Consider the following 16,780-nt stretch of genomic DNA (forward strand, 5'->3'; position numbering starts at 1 on the left):
TGAGAGGGGAGGGTGTCCCATCCTCATCCCGTCCTCATCCTCATCCCATCCTCATCCTCATCCCATCCTCATCCCATCCTCACCCCGTCCTCATCCCGCCCTGCAGAGGCAGCAGCTCCTCCTGCCTACGTGAGCTCTGGCACACCCCTGCTCTCCTGAGCTCCCAGAGCCCTGGGGCAGGGGCTGGGATGGGCAGAGCCCTCACCCCCTGCCCTGGCAGCCCGGGAGCTCTGGAGGGGACGAGGAGAACGTGGGACCCCGCATTGCTCCCACCTTGGATGGGCTCATCCCTGCCTGGGGAAGGGCAGCCCCATGGCCAGGCTGCCATGGAACCACATCCCAGTTAATCACATCCCATGGGACATCCCAGCCCCTCCAGACCCAGCTCAAACCCAGTTCAAACCCAGCTCCAAGCCCAGCTCAAATCCAGCTCAAATCCAGCCCAAATCCAGCTCAAACCCAGCTCAAACCCTCCCCAAGGCGCTGGGTCAGCAGGGCAGGGCTGGAGCCGGGGTTTGGCTCTCCATGCTCAGCTCCCTCAGGTTTATTCCAATCCCTCCAATCCCCCCAGAAGGAATTGGGCTGAGGCCAGGCCGGGAGTGCTGCAGGTGCTCCCCGGGCACGGGGTACCAGGGCTGGGCACCCGCGGTGGCACCGCCCAGCCTGGGTGGCCCTTTCGGGGCGCTGTTAATGAGCGCTGTTAATGAGCGCTGTTAATGAGCGGGGCTGGGGCTGGGGCAGGGACAGCGAGAGGGGCGAGCACGGCGCGTCCGTGCCAGGGGCACCCCCGGCCGGCCCGACCGGTCCGACCAGCCCGGCCCGTGCCCAATTCCAGCAGCAGCGCCCAGGGCTGGGCTCGCACCGCCTCCTCCTCCTCCTCCCCCTGCCCAGGGCCGCAGGAAAGGGCTTTGGCTTGGGGTTTCCTGCAGGAAAAAGCACAAAGCCACCCCAAAATGCCAGCTGGGGTGGGGTTTGTGTGAGGAGGGGAGCGCCGGCTCCTGGTGGGGTCTGGGGGTGGCGCTGGGTGGTGACTCGGGCACAGCAGCAGAAAAACGATGGAACAAAGGTCTGGGCAGAGCCCTGGGGATGGCCGGGCCCTGGGGACATCCCGGGGGTGGGAAGGAATCGGGGCTCCCGAGGGGACACAGAGCTGTCCCAGCTCCCTGGGGCTCCTCCTCGGGCATCGCTGGCACCAGCTGAGGTTGGGGGTGATGGGAAGGGGCACCTCAGCTCTCCCCAGCCCTTTGAACCTCCCATGGAGTCACATCCGCTCCCCCTCAAAACTGCCGAGGCCAGGAACCTACTTTACACTCACTAAAGAAAATGGAATTAAATGACATGAAAAGGCTGATCTCCTATAAAAGGGGATTTAGGAAAGCCAGCAGCTGGCGCACCCAGGAGCAGGGATGGAACACGGCAATAAAATCATCTCTTCAGGCAATCTCCTGAGATGATTTAGAGGGTTGGAAATGCCTCTCAGCTTCCCCCAAAAAGGGCTCAGAGAGGTACGTGGGTGCCTGCATGCGCTGAGTGACCCCGCTTCCTCTCCATGGAAAAAAAAAAATTAATAATTAAAAACCCCCTTGAAAAAAAAATTCCTGCAGCGTTTTCCGCCCATTTCTTTTCCCCCCACGTGGATTATCTCCTCTGCTTCCAAAGCCACAAGAAAATATCATCACATTTTTAAACCGAAACCTCAAGGTAAATAAAGGAAAGGGTTTGGATCTGCCTCCAGCCCTCGCCACTTCTATCAGGCAGAAAAACGCCGGCGCAGCTCCCGCCGATATAAGATAGAAAGGTGGAGAACATTTTTGAAATGTTCTGAAAACATTCCATCATCTATAGGAATCAAAGCCCCATTGAAAGCTACAGAACCCCTCACATTCGAGGGTTTTAATGAAAACCAAATTTTTTTTCAGGCCCTGTGTTTTTCTTTGCGAGGATTTCCAGGGGAATACAAGTGGAGCAGGGGGCGGACGTGGGGAACTTGGCTGGAGTTTCTCCTGCCCCAATAGGGCTTTCACTGTGGGGCTTTAAAAAAATGGTTTAAAGATAATATGGCCTCGTATTTTTGGACTTGTCAAAGCGCTCCGGATCAGCGCTGGGTTATTTTCCACTGGAAAATGAATGATGGAGCAAGGGCAGTAGGGGAGCTGGGGGTCTTGGGTGCCTGCCATGAGAGGAGGGCTCCCGAGGTCGGGCTGCCAGGCTGTGGGCAGGAACGCAAAGACCAAATTCTGGGCTTCATCTCTAATGGTGTGGAGCTGGGCAAACCTCCCGCCTTCCGTGGCAGGGAAAAACTTCCCCTGAGCTGTGAACTGCCCGGCCCTGGAGAGGAAACCTCTGCCCACCCTCCTCGGAAAGCAGCAGGGGTTGTGTCCCTGTGAAAATACCCAGCATAAACCCCAGCTGCTCTGGGTCAGCTGAAAGGCTGCTGGTAACAGACATCTCCTTGGTTTGGGCTCGTTTTCCCCATTCCTTTCAGTCTATCCCATGTGGAAGTGTGGCCATGAGGAACAGATGAGGATGAGGAGATGAGGATGAGGATGAGGAGATGGGGGGCTGGCAGAGCTCCCCACCAGCCCCATCCCCATCCCACAAGGACTTCCCTCTGCTCTTTCCCTTGGCCACCAGTGCCCCAAACCCCCTGGGGTATCTCCATGCCCGGAGGGGTCCCTGGTGGGGCTCAGTGAAGTTCTGTGTCCCACCCAGGCAGGGCAGGGGGCTGGACCACACAGGTCAGCGCAAGGCAGGGGTTCAGGGGGCCCCAAAACCACCCAGTGCCAGTTGGGGTGGCCTGGGGACCCCCAAGATTCGCAGGAACATTTAATCCCCTCATTAACATCCCCCATTAGAACAATTCATTCTTTCACTCCGGCTTAAACACCCAACTTTTCTTTACAGCTCATTTCATTTATGACTGAGAAATGAAATTACTGTATCGATTTCATGGCAGGCAGCAAAAAAAAAAAACCCTGGGTGTTCCCTGCCGTAATAAACCCACCGACTGCAAGGACAAACAGCAAAACCTGCCAAGGAGTGGGGTCTGGGTTACAGCCACCCTGGGGACGCACCAGGAGCAGCACCGGCAGCAGCACCTCTGGGACTGCCCTCCGCAGCCAAACCCAGCTCTGCTGTGTTATTCTCCTGCCCGAATTAAAACCCTCCCTGTGTGTTTTCAGGGACTGGGGGGCTTTGCAAATCACTCAGATGGAAAGGAAATACTGCTCCTGGTAGCACTGGTGTGAAATGTCCCTCCTGGAGCGCTGCCAGAGCCTGGCCGGGGCTGGGGAAGGGGCTCCCGGTGTCTCCGCAGGGGAAATGCTGAGTCTCGGTGGTGGAGACCCCCGAGCTGATCCTTGGCTGCCCACCCCATTGGCATTGGGGTGTGGGTGCTCACAGGGCTGGGATTTGGGTGCTCACAGGGCCAAATTTGGGTGCTCACAGGGCTGGGATTTGGGTGCTCACAGGGCTGGGATTTGGGTGCTCACAGAGCCTGAATTTGGGTGCTCACAGGGCTGGGATTTGAGTGTTTATAGTGCCAGGATTTGGGTGGTCACAGGGCCAGGATTTGGGTGCTTACAGAGCCTGAATTTGGGTGCTCACAGGGCTGGGATTTGGGTGCTCACAGGGCCAGGATTTGGGTGCTTACAGAGGCTGAATTTGGGTGTTTATAGGGCCAGGATTTGGGTGCTCACAGGGCTAGGATTTGGGTGCTCACAGGGCAAAATTTGGGTGCTCACAGGGCTGGGATTTGGGTGCTCACAGGGCTGGGATTTGGGTGAATACAGAGCCCGAATTTGGGTGTTTATAGGGCCAGGATTTGGGTGACCCAGCCCCAAAGTATGCCCGCGGTTTCCTTTCTCTCCCGCTCTGCTGCACGGTGGTGCTTTGGGCAGGATCTCAGGGCATCACCCGCTGCTCCCAGCGCTCTCCTGACGCTCCGGTGCCATCCCAGGGATGGTTTTGTTACCCACCCAAGACACTAGCAGCTTTTCCAGCCCCGTCAGGCCCAAGGCACGCCGTGCTGCCTTGCTGGGAGCGCAGGGAACATCACCAACAACCGCGGCAGCCCCGCCCGACCCTCGGGGGAAGCGGAGCATCCCGGAGGGAGCGGCCGGCCGGGGGTGCCCGGGCGGGGCCGGCGGGAGCTGCAGGGAGCTGTGGGTGCTGCAGTGCCTCCGGGAGCGTCCCCCGCCACGGGACCTGCCCCGTCACGCGTGAGCCCGGCCCACGCAGCAGGTGCTCCCCTGGGGGATGATCACTGGGGGATGCTCACCTGGGGATGCTCACCTGGGGATGCTCACCTGGGGATGCTCGCTGGGGATGCTCACTGGGGATGCTCACCTGGGGGCGCTCACCTGGGGATGCTCACTGGGGATGCTCACCTGGGGATGTTCACTGGGGATGCTCACTGGGGGATGCTCACCTGGGGATGCTCACTGGGGATGGTCACTGGGGATGCTCACCTGGGGATGCTCACCTGGGGATGCTCACTGGGGATGGTCACTGGGGATGCTCACCTGGGGATGCTCACCTGGGGATGCTCACTGGGGATGGTCACTGGGGATGCTCACCTGGGGATGCTCACCTGGGGATGCTCACCTGGGGGATGTTCACTGGGGATGCTCACCCGAGGGATGCTCACTGGGGATGCTCACTGGGGGATGCTCACCTGGGGGACGGCCCCGCGCACTCGCACGCGGCCCCGGCTCCCCTGCCCGCCCGTCCCGCCCCAATTAGAGCCCGCTATCGGCCCATCTAACGCGATCCCCGGGTTAACGAGGCCTCGCTGCGCTTTGAAGTGGGGCTGCCGCTGTCTGACGGCGGCGGGATCCCGGCGCTGCGTTGCTTAACAGCGTTTGTGGGCTAAGCCAAGAATAAAGACTCACATGAGCCTATTTTAATTTAAACTCTTCTGATCTCCCGGCCCAGCCCGGCCTCTGCACAAGGAAACAGCTTCCCCGCATCCCCGGCTGCTGCTGGCAGGAATCAACAGTTACACGGGGGCCTTGCTTTGCATGGACTGAATAAAAAATGAAATGTGTGATTAAATCACAGAGCAGCACACGAGGTGCCTGCTGAGGCTTTCAAGATGTGGTTTTTGGGGCTGCCAGCACCGGGATGCAGGTTCAGGTGCCATCAGGAGGTGGCATGGCCCTGCTTGGTGGCATCTCTGATGTGGTTCAGGGCTGGAAGGTGGTGTCAGGACAGGTTGAAGCTGGGGAGAAAGAGCTCCCTGAAAAATGAAACATCCTGAACACAACAGCTGCCATGACCTTGGGACAATGTTTTCACTGGGTTGGTTTTGCATTGCAGCAAACTGGAGAAATTCAGAGTTATCAGGAATGAAGAATTGGGGGTTTTTTCAGGGTTTTATACTTTGGGCACTGGACCAGCCCTCCACCCCCTGCTCCTCTCCCAGCTCTGATTGTCCCCCATCCAGCACTGGAGGAGCTGGGGGTCTCAGCCTGCAGATCCAGCCCTGGCCATGGATTTGCCCTTTGTGGATCTTGGCTAACAGCTCCTGCCTTTTCCAAGCCCTGGGAATGGCACTGGTCACCTCCCAGGAGTGGGAAGGGGACAGAGCCCAGCAAACCCAGGCCAAGGGGGCAGCGAGATTCAAAGAGAGGCAAAAAGTCTCATTTTTGTGCCTGCCTGGAAATTAAATGGAGGGGAAAAAACCCTCCCCAACCGCTCCTCTATATAAAATCCGTGTATATAAATGTATATAAATATATCTCTCCCCCAAGGCGCGAGGTCCCACTGAGTAAGTGGATGTGAATGACGTGTAACCCAACGCTTGCCCAGACACCCTAATGAATTTTCCATGTTTTCCATCATTTAGCTTCTAAATAGGCAGCATTCACGAAAACACCCACCCCAGCCCCACAGACCCCCCGTCCTTTCCAGCAGGAAGGCCCTGCAGGAGGATTTACCCCCATGGGTGCCCACGGAGGTGGTGCCAGAGGGGGGGAACCTCGCTCTGCTGCAGCTGGGTGCCCACAGGGTGATTTTTACAGGTGCAGGGGGTGCTGGATGGGTGCTCTGCACCTCTCAGGGCCATCCGGTTCCATTTCAGAGGAACAGGGTTTCATTCCTGTCTCAGAGGAGCAGAATTGGGCCTTAATGATGCTGATTGCTCGTTTGGTTCGTTAAGGGCCTGATGTGGGCGAGGCAAAGGCCAGGATCCTTCCCCTATATCCTGTGCAGTCTCAGAATCTGTGCAAGTTAAAAGATTATTTACCAAGGCAGTTTGGACACAACAGAGTCATTAAAACAGAGGCTGGGCTTTGGAGTTTGGGCTGGAATGAGAATAAAACAAGCTTTTCGCTGAGACTTTTGTTAGCTCTGATCTCAAAGGAAATAGTCTTCATTTTTCCTAGGAGATTTTTTAGCCCAAACTCCACGCAATTTAATATGTGAATGCTCAAAAAATAACTTTTCAAGCCCCAGCTATTTTTTCCCTTTTTCTGTTTTCTGTTGCAAAAAAAAAATGCAAACATTCCTGCTCTGACTGCCTCATGCTGTTGCTTCCAGCCCTGTTTTTCAGCTTCCCCCTGGAATACAGGGAGCCCTCAGGTATTTGGGAGCCTTTGGGTGAGGCTGATGTACCCCACAACCCCATACTACCATGCTGGGGTCCAGCTCTCCCATTTAAATTCATTAAATTGGGGTAAAACCTGTGTGGTAGCAGGATGAAGCAGCAGCAGCATATTGGATGCTGTGCAGGGTAGGTGGCCTGGGTAAAAATATCCCCAATATAAAAACATCAACCTTATAAAAATATCACCCATGAAATAACACAAATAATTATAATGCCCATATAAAAATAATGCCCATATAAAAATCACAGCCCTCTGGCCCTCAGGTGTGGGGCACATTTAACACCATCAGCTCTCTGGGCCTCCCATCAGCATTTTAGTGCTGATTTTAGTGCTGTTGTCCCCGACACATCCTCATCCCCTCCACGGGCACCTGCACCAAACCCACTTCAACCCCATGGATTCCATGGATGATCCAGTGCATGTCAGTACAATAAAACCCTTTTTATTTGGCCTCTTTTTTCCCCTCTTTCCTTCTCCTTCTCTTTTCCCACTGCAGCTCTGACCGAGGCAGGGAGAAAAGCACGGATCCATTTGGAACAGAAAGTTCCTGTAAATGGCAGCTACACCTCGGGGTGTTTCCTCTCCCAGTAGCTGTGGAGAAAAGGCAGCTCACTCTCGGGTTTTCCTTGGAACACATTCCCGCTGGCCAGGGCTGTGGAGCTGGGTACCAGCATTTCTTGTGGTTTGGTTTGGGCTTTTCCTAATTTTTTTTTTTCTTTTTTTTTCTTTTCTTTCCCTCTTTCCACGCTCACGGAGATGCTGTGGAGGGGAGGCAGAGCTTTGGGAATGGCCCCACTCTCCTGGCCCGGGCTCATCAATAATTGTGGCGCTGAGCTCCCCGGCTCCTCGGGAGCCCGGGCCCGCAGTGCCTTGGCACCGGATCCTGTTGTGGGCTGGGATTTTTCAATTTTTGCCTTTCAGCTGTCGTTTGGGTTGAGTGCTGAGGAGTCTGGGCTCGCCCCGCTCGGGAATTTGGGTCCTGCTGGGTTTGTGCGGGGTTTTTGCGGCTGGGAGGGTGCTGACAGGAGGAGGGCTGGGCTGGCACACAGCTGGGCTGGCACACACTGGGCTGGCACACAGCGATCGCTCTGCCAGGGCTGCCCGCGGGCACGGACAGCGCTCCACATCCCTTTAAATGGGAGAGCTTTAAATGGGTTTTCAGCGAGCTCAGGCCCTCCCACCCCATGCCACCCTGCCTGCCCTCCCCTGGTTGCCCTTGTGGTGCCAAACTGCGGCCAAGAGCAGCCGTAAAGCGCGACTGTCGTAAAAGCTGCCGTAAAGCGCGGCTGCCGTAAAGTGCGACTGTCGTAAAAGCTGCCGCAAAGTGCGACTGTCGTAAAAGCTGTCGTAAAGCGCGACTGTCGTAAAAGGTGACGTAAAGCACGACTGTCGTAAAAGCGGCCGTAAAGCGCGACTGTCGTAAAAGGTGTCGTAAAGCGCGACTGTCGTAAATACGGCCGTAAAGCGCGACTGTCGTAAATACGGTCGTAAAGCGCGACTGTCGTAAAAGGTGCCGTAAAGCGCGACTGTCGTAAAAAGGTGTCGTAAAGCGCGACTGTCGTAAAAGCTGCCGTGAAGCGCGACTGTCGTAAAAGGTCCTGGGGTGCTCTGAACGAGCTGAAAATCAGAGCCTGGAGAAGGAGCAGCGTGAGGATGAGGAGCCCCCCCTGTCCCGGCGAGAAGTGAGAGGCGGGAGGCGGCGGGGCCACTGTACCCATCGTTTATTGATCCACATGGCATCGACAGCACTACAGGACGGCCCGAGCCCACGGCCACGGCCCGCGGAGCAGAAATGACCCCGTCCCAGAAAAGCAGAACTGTCCCCGAGCCGGGGCTCTGTCCCCACGCCAGCCCCGCTGCTCTCAGGGCAGCCAGAGCTTCCCCGATGGCTTCTCCAGGAGAGCAGACCCTCCTCTTCCTCCTCCTCTTCCTCTGCCCTCCCCACCTCCCCCCTCCCCAGTGACAAGTGCTACAGGTTAAAAATCGGGCTACATATTAAATATGGGGCATTACCTTCAAGTAGGGCTGGGGTTTTACACAAATAACCACATTTTTTTGGTATCGCTAGCATTTTGTTTAATGTCCGTCGTAAGACACCATTAAAAAACCCAACAACTTTAGCCTTCTTTATCTACAAAGATCTCTGATCTCATCTCCTTAGTCTGGTGATCTTTTACCCTGCACATACAAGTATTAGAAGCATCATTAAGAATCGTATCCTTCAACACATTTAAGAATTATATTATTATAACAAATAAGACCAAAAATTAGATTTTATAGTTAAATATTCTGTGAGCCAGACAAAGGGGCTTTACTGTACAAGCGATTGTGCATTCTTTTTTTTTTAAAAAAGCAAATTATAGTGCAAAGCAAAAAACATTGGCCTGTCTCGTGACCATTTGCATACAACAGAGGTGCATCTATTTACACCTTCACATGACAATATGTCATAAAAACAACATCGTTGCCATTCTTTTTATTATTTTCTCCTTTAAAACTCACTACAAACAGTCTTAAATTAACCTACAACTACGAATGCCTTGTCTCCTTTGTGCTTTCAACCAGTGGGACGGGATGACAAATGCAAAAAGGCATCAAAACACAGGCTGCCCTGTCCAGCTCCAGAGCCGGCGAGCGCCGGCGCTAAGGCAAGTGGAGGTTGCAGTTACACTGGGGTAAGGCTTTAAAAAAATTATTATTATTATCATTATCATTATTATTATTATTATTGAAAAGAGCTGTTCTTCGTTGCTCGTGGAGCTCTGAGTGGTCATGGCAGCTCTCCAGGGCAGGCAGGATGTGCTGCTCCAGCCTGGCCGTGGTAGTGCAATCGCAGCACTCTGTGCTGAGGGTGACCGGCTGCCAGCTGGGAGCTGGGGACAGGTGACAAGGCTGGGGCCGTGTGGCTGAGGCACAGGGGCCAGGAGGGCGGCTCTGGGCCTTCGATTTGCTTGTGTTTATGGGAGGAGTGGAAGAAGAGAGTGGTTACTGGTGGCACTGGGGCTGGGGCTGTCCCCTGGCTGCGGGCAGGGCTCCGCAGGGCACTGCACTTATGGATCCCCAGGAATCTGTCTGTGCCCAGCCCTGCCAGCATGAAGCATCCTGAATCCAGCCCCTATTCTCATGCCAGCAGAGGGCACAGGTGGCCCGCAGGAGGTGACAAACCCCGTGTTGTGCATCAGAGCCAAGCCCCGAGCTGGCCTTGGAGGAGCCCACAGCCGCCTCCCAGCATGGCCCTGTTTGGTTGCAATCCCTGTGGTGCCAGCTCTGAGGGTGTGTGGTGCTTGGCAGACCTGGATCCTGCAAATGCCACCTGATGACACCGCCACCTTGAGTGCCCCCTCTTCAGCTTATTCCTCTACAGCTGGGGTCACCTGGGGAAGGACAGGAGGGCGAGGGGATGGAAAAGGCTGCACAGCATCAATTCACAACATTCCCACCACCAGGAGTAGAAACTGCTCCTTTCTGCAGATCTCAGAGCTTTCAGGATGCACTGACACATGTGAGTCAAAATAAAAAATTGTGTAATCCTCTCTGGGTGAGAACATGGGAAAGGACCAGAACAGAATTATGAGGCTTTGCCACCAGCTGTGAGTGTTGCCACTCAGAGGGGACGGAAGGAACATGTGGAAAATGGTGGCAAGGCCATGCCAAAGGCTCCTGAGCCCCTTGGAAGTGCATCTCAAATGTTTTAGATTGTCCTGAATGCTGCCTTCACTTCAGCCACCATCACTGAGGTTTGCTAAGGGGAGCAAAGAGCTGAACGGTGAGGTCAGGACAAAAGAGCAAACAAACAAAACAAAACATCTCCACAAAAAGTACATCTCGTGTGTAAACATGGAGGAGGGGTCAGCCAGGCCAGGGGTCAGCCACGTTACTGATTGACAAACAACAACAGTGACACCAAAATGAACAATACAACTTGTGTCATCAACAAATAATAACAATAATCACATCACAGCTCTTGTTCACGTGGCTGACTGGGCCCCAGAGCCCCTGGCTGTGCTGCAAACCCCACTGCTCTTTGGTGCTCAGGGACCCTTCACCAGCAGGGAGGGAAGGACAGGAGACAATGGGGGTTTTTTATTTTTTTCTCCTTTTTTTTTAAAGTTAAGTTCGGTCCTCCTGCACTAGCAGAGAGATGGCTCGGATGACTCCCTGGTGTCTTCTCTTCTCTGAACCATTTTGCAGAGGAAGGGTGAGACTCTCCTCACTTCTGAATGCTTTGTGTTGGGAAGAGGTGCGAGTGAGATGAACGAGAAGTGTTCTGCAAGTACCAAACATCTGATTCCACACGTCCTTGGGGTTTTTTCCCTATGTACAATCCACATACCTAAAACATACGGAAGGAACCACATCAAGCGACACATTCAAGCCTCACAGGTGCTCACCTTGAAATGTAACGAAGGTCTTGGTTGATCTTCGCTTGATGTTTGCATGCAGAGGATCCTTAACTTTGGGTTTGGAAGACTTTGGTTTCACTTTTCCCTTGGCATCACTTTGGTCGCCCCCAAAAGGAGCCACGGCGGCTGATTGAGTTAAAGACAGGGATGCCCAGCCGAGCTCCTCCTCAGTAGGGTCTCCAGACGGACTCATCCATCCTGCCCGTGGTGCTCATGGCGGTGGGGGAATTGCTGTGGCTGCCGTCGGCGTCCACGCCGTCGCTCTGCGCGCCCAGGCTGGCGTTCATCAGGTTGTTGCCCGCCGAGGCACTGGTGCAGGACGAGAGCATGCGGGTGGGCGAGCGCTCGCCTCCCGCCACCATGGAGAACTGGTAGGAGCCCGAGGACGTCCCGTAGTACAAGTGGTAGGGAGAGGGGTTGGCCTGGAAGGGCCCGCTCTGGTTCTGCGTGGAGCTGGGGTACGGGGGCGGCAGGTAGGTGTGGTGGAAGCGGGTGGTAGTGGGCATGCTGGTCATGCTGATGCCCCCGATGCCCGTGGCCGAGGGCGCGGCGGTGTAGGGGAAGGCGGCGGACATGGCGCCGGGGTAATGCATCCGCGGGTCGGAGAAGCGCGTCTCCGTCAGCGCCGGCAGCGTGGGGAAGGAGCGCTCGAACTGCCGCGGGTCCGAGAAGGGGCTCAGCTCTGACGTGCCTGCCGGGGTGCAGGGGGAGAGGGGTGGTTAGAGTGTGGATGCCGTGGGACACGGAGAGAGAAATGGCGAGCGTTTCTCACAGCGGCTTGTGAGAATTTTTAGGGAGTTGGAAAGATGTGATAACTCGTTGAGTATAAACAATTTGCAGGTGGTGTTTTTCTACTTCATTTTTCTGTTCCTCTGAAGGACAGTGGGTGAGGAAGGTGTTTTTGTTAGTTAGCCAATAGATTGGAACCTATTGTACCACTCTATAAAACCGCATGGTTCTTTTGAATAAAGCCTTCTTTGCATTTTCTACCATCCTGCCTCTCGGTGCAAGAGGGATGTTAGAGCACTCCCAAGGAATCAGAAGGGAAAGCACCTCTTGGGTCTGCCAGGGAAAAGAGTCGAGTGACTTAAATAAAAACCCTAAACCCATTTGTTTAAGTTGCTCCCATTTCCTGTCCTAAAATTTGTTGTTTCCTATCCAAGAAGGGACACGGCTAAGCTGACTTCTCTTAGGGGTCTATTCATCTCGGGCAGATTAAAGCAGCACGCCCCATAAACACAGAAAAAAGATGTTTAGCCATGACATCAGCTGTGTAGTAAATAAATGGAGGCAGGCCCCAGACGGCCGGGCCCTGGGATCATCCATCCCTGCTGTATACACACACACACACACACACACACACGGAGACAGGCAGGAAAAGCTGGAGCCCAGAGCAGCCTGCTAAGCCTTCTTGTGGGTGGCCTGTTTGTGCTGATACCATCAGGGGATGGAGCTGATAAACACACAGCTGAAAACTCCCAAGCCAGGAGCCACTATATCCCTCTGCTCGAGTTCTCTGTGTATTTTTCTCCTTCCAAGAGGATAAAGAGAGTGAGAAATTCAGGCTCTCTGCTGGGGGAAGGGAGACTCAGGGCAGTGGGAATGTTCCTCAGCTCCATTGGAGGATGGAGTCCCCCACGCCTTTTCCTGGAGGTCTAAACCCAAAGGGGGTCTCAGCCAGCTTGGAACTGGAAAGGGAGCTTGGCTTTGGATCCCGTCCTCCTGCAGGAAGCCCAGGTTAGAGGTGGGAATCCACAGCAGAAGCTCCTTTGAGGATCTGGAGCTATTCCTGTGGCTCTCTCAGCTGTCCCAAGGCTGAGACAGAGCCCAGGAACCTCTGGCCTTGGTGCATTAAAGTAGAGAGAAATGAGGTTTGCTCTCCAAGCAAAGTGCCCTTCAGACCTTCTCTATTTTCCTCTTGTTAAAAGCAGAGCCTTTCTCCTTTGCTAGTGGGACACCAGTCAGCCTCAAAAGTGACTTTTTTTTGGTTGCATCAGCTGGATTTTGTATCCCTCAGAGCAAGAGAATGCGAGGTGAGTATGCTAAACACGCCTGTTGGTTTTGGAAATGCATATACATACAAACACACATCCAGAGGATTGTGTGGCTGCTCTGCATGCACAGGGACGTGTGTTTTAGATCTATTTATTACAATGAAGCATTTTTAACTTCTCAAGGCTGGCATTCCAGGCCCCAAAGCATTTCCCCAGGAGAAAACTCTTGATTTAATCCCTTCCAGCTACCGAGTGACACGGGCACGCTCTGGAGGAGCAGGTATGGAGGGGATTTGATGTGAACCACCCTTCTGATCCCAGGTGAGTCCTTCAGCCGTGGAAGGAGAAGGGGAGGATCCTCCCTCCCTCGCCTGCAGCCCTTTTGCGGGCGCCCAGCAGCGCCTGCCTTCCCACGCAGGCTCCACGGAGGGGAAAGGCGGGGGAGCACCTGGTTTGTGAACGTGGCTGTGGCTCTGGGGCGAGATAAGAGAGGAGCAGAGCTCAAAGCTGCCCCAAACCACACTGCTCTGCACACGCCCGGCGTTGGAAAGCGCCCGTGGAAGCGGCTGCCCGGCCACAGGGCCGACCCTGCTCCGCGCTGGGCTGGCTGGAAAAGCACAGCGGTGGGAAAAGCGCTCCCAGCCCGATTTCACAGCCCAGCAGGGACCCATCCCAAAGCCGTGCTGCAGCCACAGCGGCTGCCAGGCACTGAGGTTTGAGGGAGCTGAGGTTTGGAGACCAGCTCTGCGAGAAGCAGCCTGACTGCAGCCCCGTGGCGGTAGCAATCCAGCAGCATCACGGCTTGAGACAGGACCGTGGGGCAGAAATCCTGCCTGCACCTGGACTGGAAAGAAAAAGTGCTGCCTTCTGAATGCCTCCCCTCAAACTCAGCAGCCCTGCACTGAGAAAAAGCAGCCTCCAAATCCCTCTCAACCCCCAAAACACTCAGACTGCCGCTCGCTGCCTTCCCAGATGACAATCGCTCAGACCGTGCTCCTTCATTACTTTTCACAGCTCCATAAATAATATTCCATAAAATGCAAATCAAAATCAAACCTGAGCGCTCAGGGCACATTTCCTTTTTCCTCTATAACTCACTCAAAGAGGGGGTTTTTTTAGAGGCTACATTTTATTGGCCTGAACGTGCACCATTTGGCAGTGGGTCTCTGCTACTAATTTGGACAGGAGCACGAAAGAGTGTTAATTATGGGCTCTGCGTGTGATGGGCAAGGCACAGCGAGGCTGTGGGGAGTTCTGCCAGGCTCTGAACCCCCAGAGCACTCTGCAGGGCTGTGATCTGCGAATTTTGATCCTTCAAAAAGCAAATCTCTCGGCACGAACCCCTCAAACGGAACCCACACCCAGCAGAGCCACGAGGCATCCGAGTGGATGCGGCCAGCTCGCTTTGATCCCCGCCAGCCTTGGGCTCTAAGTCTGGCCCAGAATAAAGCTCCAGCTTTCCCTGACCGGAAAAGCTCTCAGCTTTTCCCTGAGGCTACAAATAAACCCCCAAACCACTCTAAAAACAAAACCGCGGCTGCCCCGGCCCGAGCAGGGCCCGCCTGAGGGGGCCGCGGCCGCGCCGCCAGCAGGGGGCGCCCGCCGGGCCGCGGGAGGAGGCGGGAAAGAGGCGGGAAGGAGGCGGCCGCCAGAGGGGGCCGGGGCCTCGCCATCGCCGCAGGGCCGGTGTCTCAGGGATGCTGCTGTGACCCGTGAGCTTCACCCCGGGGCAGCCCTTCTCCCACGTGTCCTTCACCTCGGGGCAGCCCCTCTGTCCTGTGTGCTTCACCTCGTGGCTGTCCCTCTGTCCTGCGTCCTTCACCTCAGGTCTTCCCTCCATCCCATGTCCTTCACCTCAAGGCTTCCCTCCATCTCATCTCCTTCACCTCAGGGCAGCCCCTCTGTCCGTCTCTTTCACTTCAGGGCTTCCCCTCCATCCTGGTCCTTTCCTCAGGGCTGCACCTCTGTCCCTTTGCATCACAATTGTCTCTCCAGTTCAGCATCCTCACCTCAGCACCCTCTCCATCCTGGCTCCATCACCTCAGGGTTTTTCCTCCATCCCATCTCCTTCATCTCAGGGTTTCCCCTCCATCTTGGTCATCACCTCAGGGCTTCCCCTCCATCCCATCTCTTTCACCTCGCAACTGTCCATCCACCTCAGCACTGCCCCTTCCATCTTGGTCGTCGCCTCAAGGTTTCCTCTCCATCCCATCTCCTCCACTTGAGGGCTGCCCCTCCATCCTGGCTGCCACAGATCGGAGCCACACGGCCCCAGCGCCTGCCCTGCACGCGAGGAAATCTCCACTGAAACAACCCCAGCGAGATCAAATTAAAACACGGCCATTAACACCCTCCATAACCACCTAACTCAGCAGCAAGGACCCTCTGCCACAGCCAGGATCAAACAGCAACCTGGAGCAAGCAGCTGCTGAGCAAAGCCAGGGAACCAGGAGTGGGTGAAGCTGCACCCTCAGACCCTGCATTCCCTCTGGAATAACAACTCAAAGTGGGCTTAAAAATCCCCTTCTTGCTGTCCCCTTCCCTAGCACACATCACACACATCTGCTCCGTAGTCCTGCCTCCGAGGATTTACTACGGTTTTCCCTCGCTTACTTGCCGTCCAGCCCCCATTTGCTTTTTTGGACCCTGGCAATCCGAGCTTGAGTACTTCAGTTGTCCAGTTGCCAATCAAAATATTTGAAGGAAATGTTTATTTTCTTCTCGAAATCACACCAGCTGCTGCACTAACTGAATAAGCCCATTTAGCTGTAAGAATTTAACCATTGTAAGAGTGAATTGAGTCCCCCAACTACTCCAAAATCTGACCCAATCTATCAGCGGAAATGTCAATGTTTTGGATGGGAGTTTGGGGAAGTGTGGAATGTGTATTAAATAAAAGCCATGTAAAGGTCAAAGCCCTGATTAGTAATGCCACTGTCTCCTCCTTAGGGCTGAGCTGCCCCGGGGACCGCAGAGGCCGGGACACACCCCGTGATTTAATTGTGCAGCTGCAATTTGCACCTTTTGAGGACCCCCAAGTCCCCCCTGCATGAGAGGCCAGATAGAAACATGCTTTGAAAGCTGCTCAGCCCCTTTCCAGATAAAATAACAGCGCTGCAGTGACACAGCAGCTCTCTCTCTGCCTCACAGACAATACGGGTCTTACCTTGGGTGGGTGGCCAGGACATAAATGCAGAGAGACGCCCCTGATGAGTGCCAAACCTCAGCTGGGTCATGGTGGCGAGGGCTGGCCATGAGGTGGGAAGGGCTGCTTCATGAGGCTGCCAACCACAGAGGTTTCTCTGGGTGTGTTCAGCCTCCTCCCTTCAGACCACGTTGGGTTTGGGAGATGCCTTGGATGGAGTGGAACTGGTCCCTGCACCCTGGCGGGGTCAGGGCTGGTGTATCTGCTCTGAGGTCCCTGGAAGCCTTTGAGATGAGGCAATGAACCCTGCAGATGGTTTTAGGGATTGATGTGCATCCATCCCTGAGGAGCAGTGGGTGCTGCCACTACCTCCTAACCCAGGAGCACATCTGCTCTGCCTGGAGGGAAGAAAGAGCAGCAAAAGCAACACCAGAATCTCTTCAGTGCTGCAATGGTACCCAGAAAACCAGCTCACCCCAGGCACGTGGCAGAGCACAGCACTGATGTACAGCAGGATCATCACTATCAGATCATCTGGGGCCAGGCAGGGACGTGTGGAACCTGAGCAGCTCCTCAGCACCCCAAATACCACCTGGTCTCCACCTTAGAGATGTGGGGAGCACGCGGTGC

At 55.0% G+C, this 16,780-nt stretch overlaps 1 protein-coding gene across 1 annotated transcript in view; it reads right to left on the reverse strand.

Annotated features, from left to right (window-relative positions):
* Window positions 1-8,564: 8,564 nt before the first annotated feature.
* Window positions 8,565-16,780, reverse strand: part of RUNX3 (RUNX family transcription factor 3) — a 35,816-nt gene continuing 27,600 nt past the window's right edge. The window contains exon 5 of the mRNA XM_063177522.1: window positions 8,565-11,702. Coding sequence (XP_063033592.1) covers window positions 11,179-11,702 — 524 coding nt within the window. The 3' untranslated portion in view covers window positions 8,565-11,178. The remainder of the gene's footprint in view (window positions 11,703-16,780) is intronic.

The sequence above is a fragment of the Melospiza melodia genome, chromosome 27 (assembly GCF_035770615.1).
Source record: "Melospiza melodia melodia isolate bMelMel2 chromosome 27, bMelMel2.pri, whole genome shotgun sequence".
NCBI lineage: Eukaryota > Metazoa > Chordata > Aves > Passeriformes > Passerellidae > Melospiza > Melospiza melodia.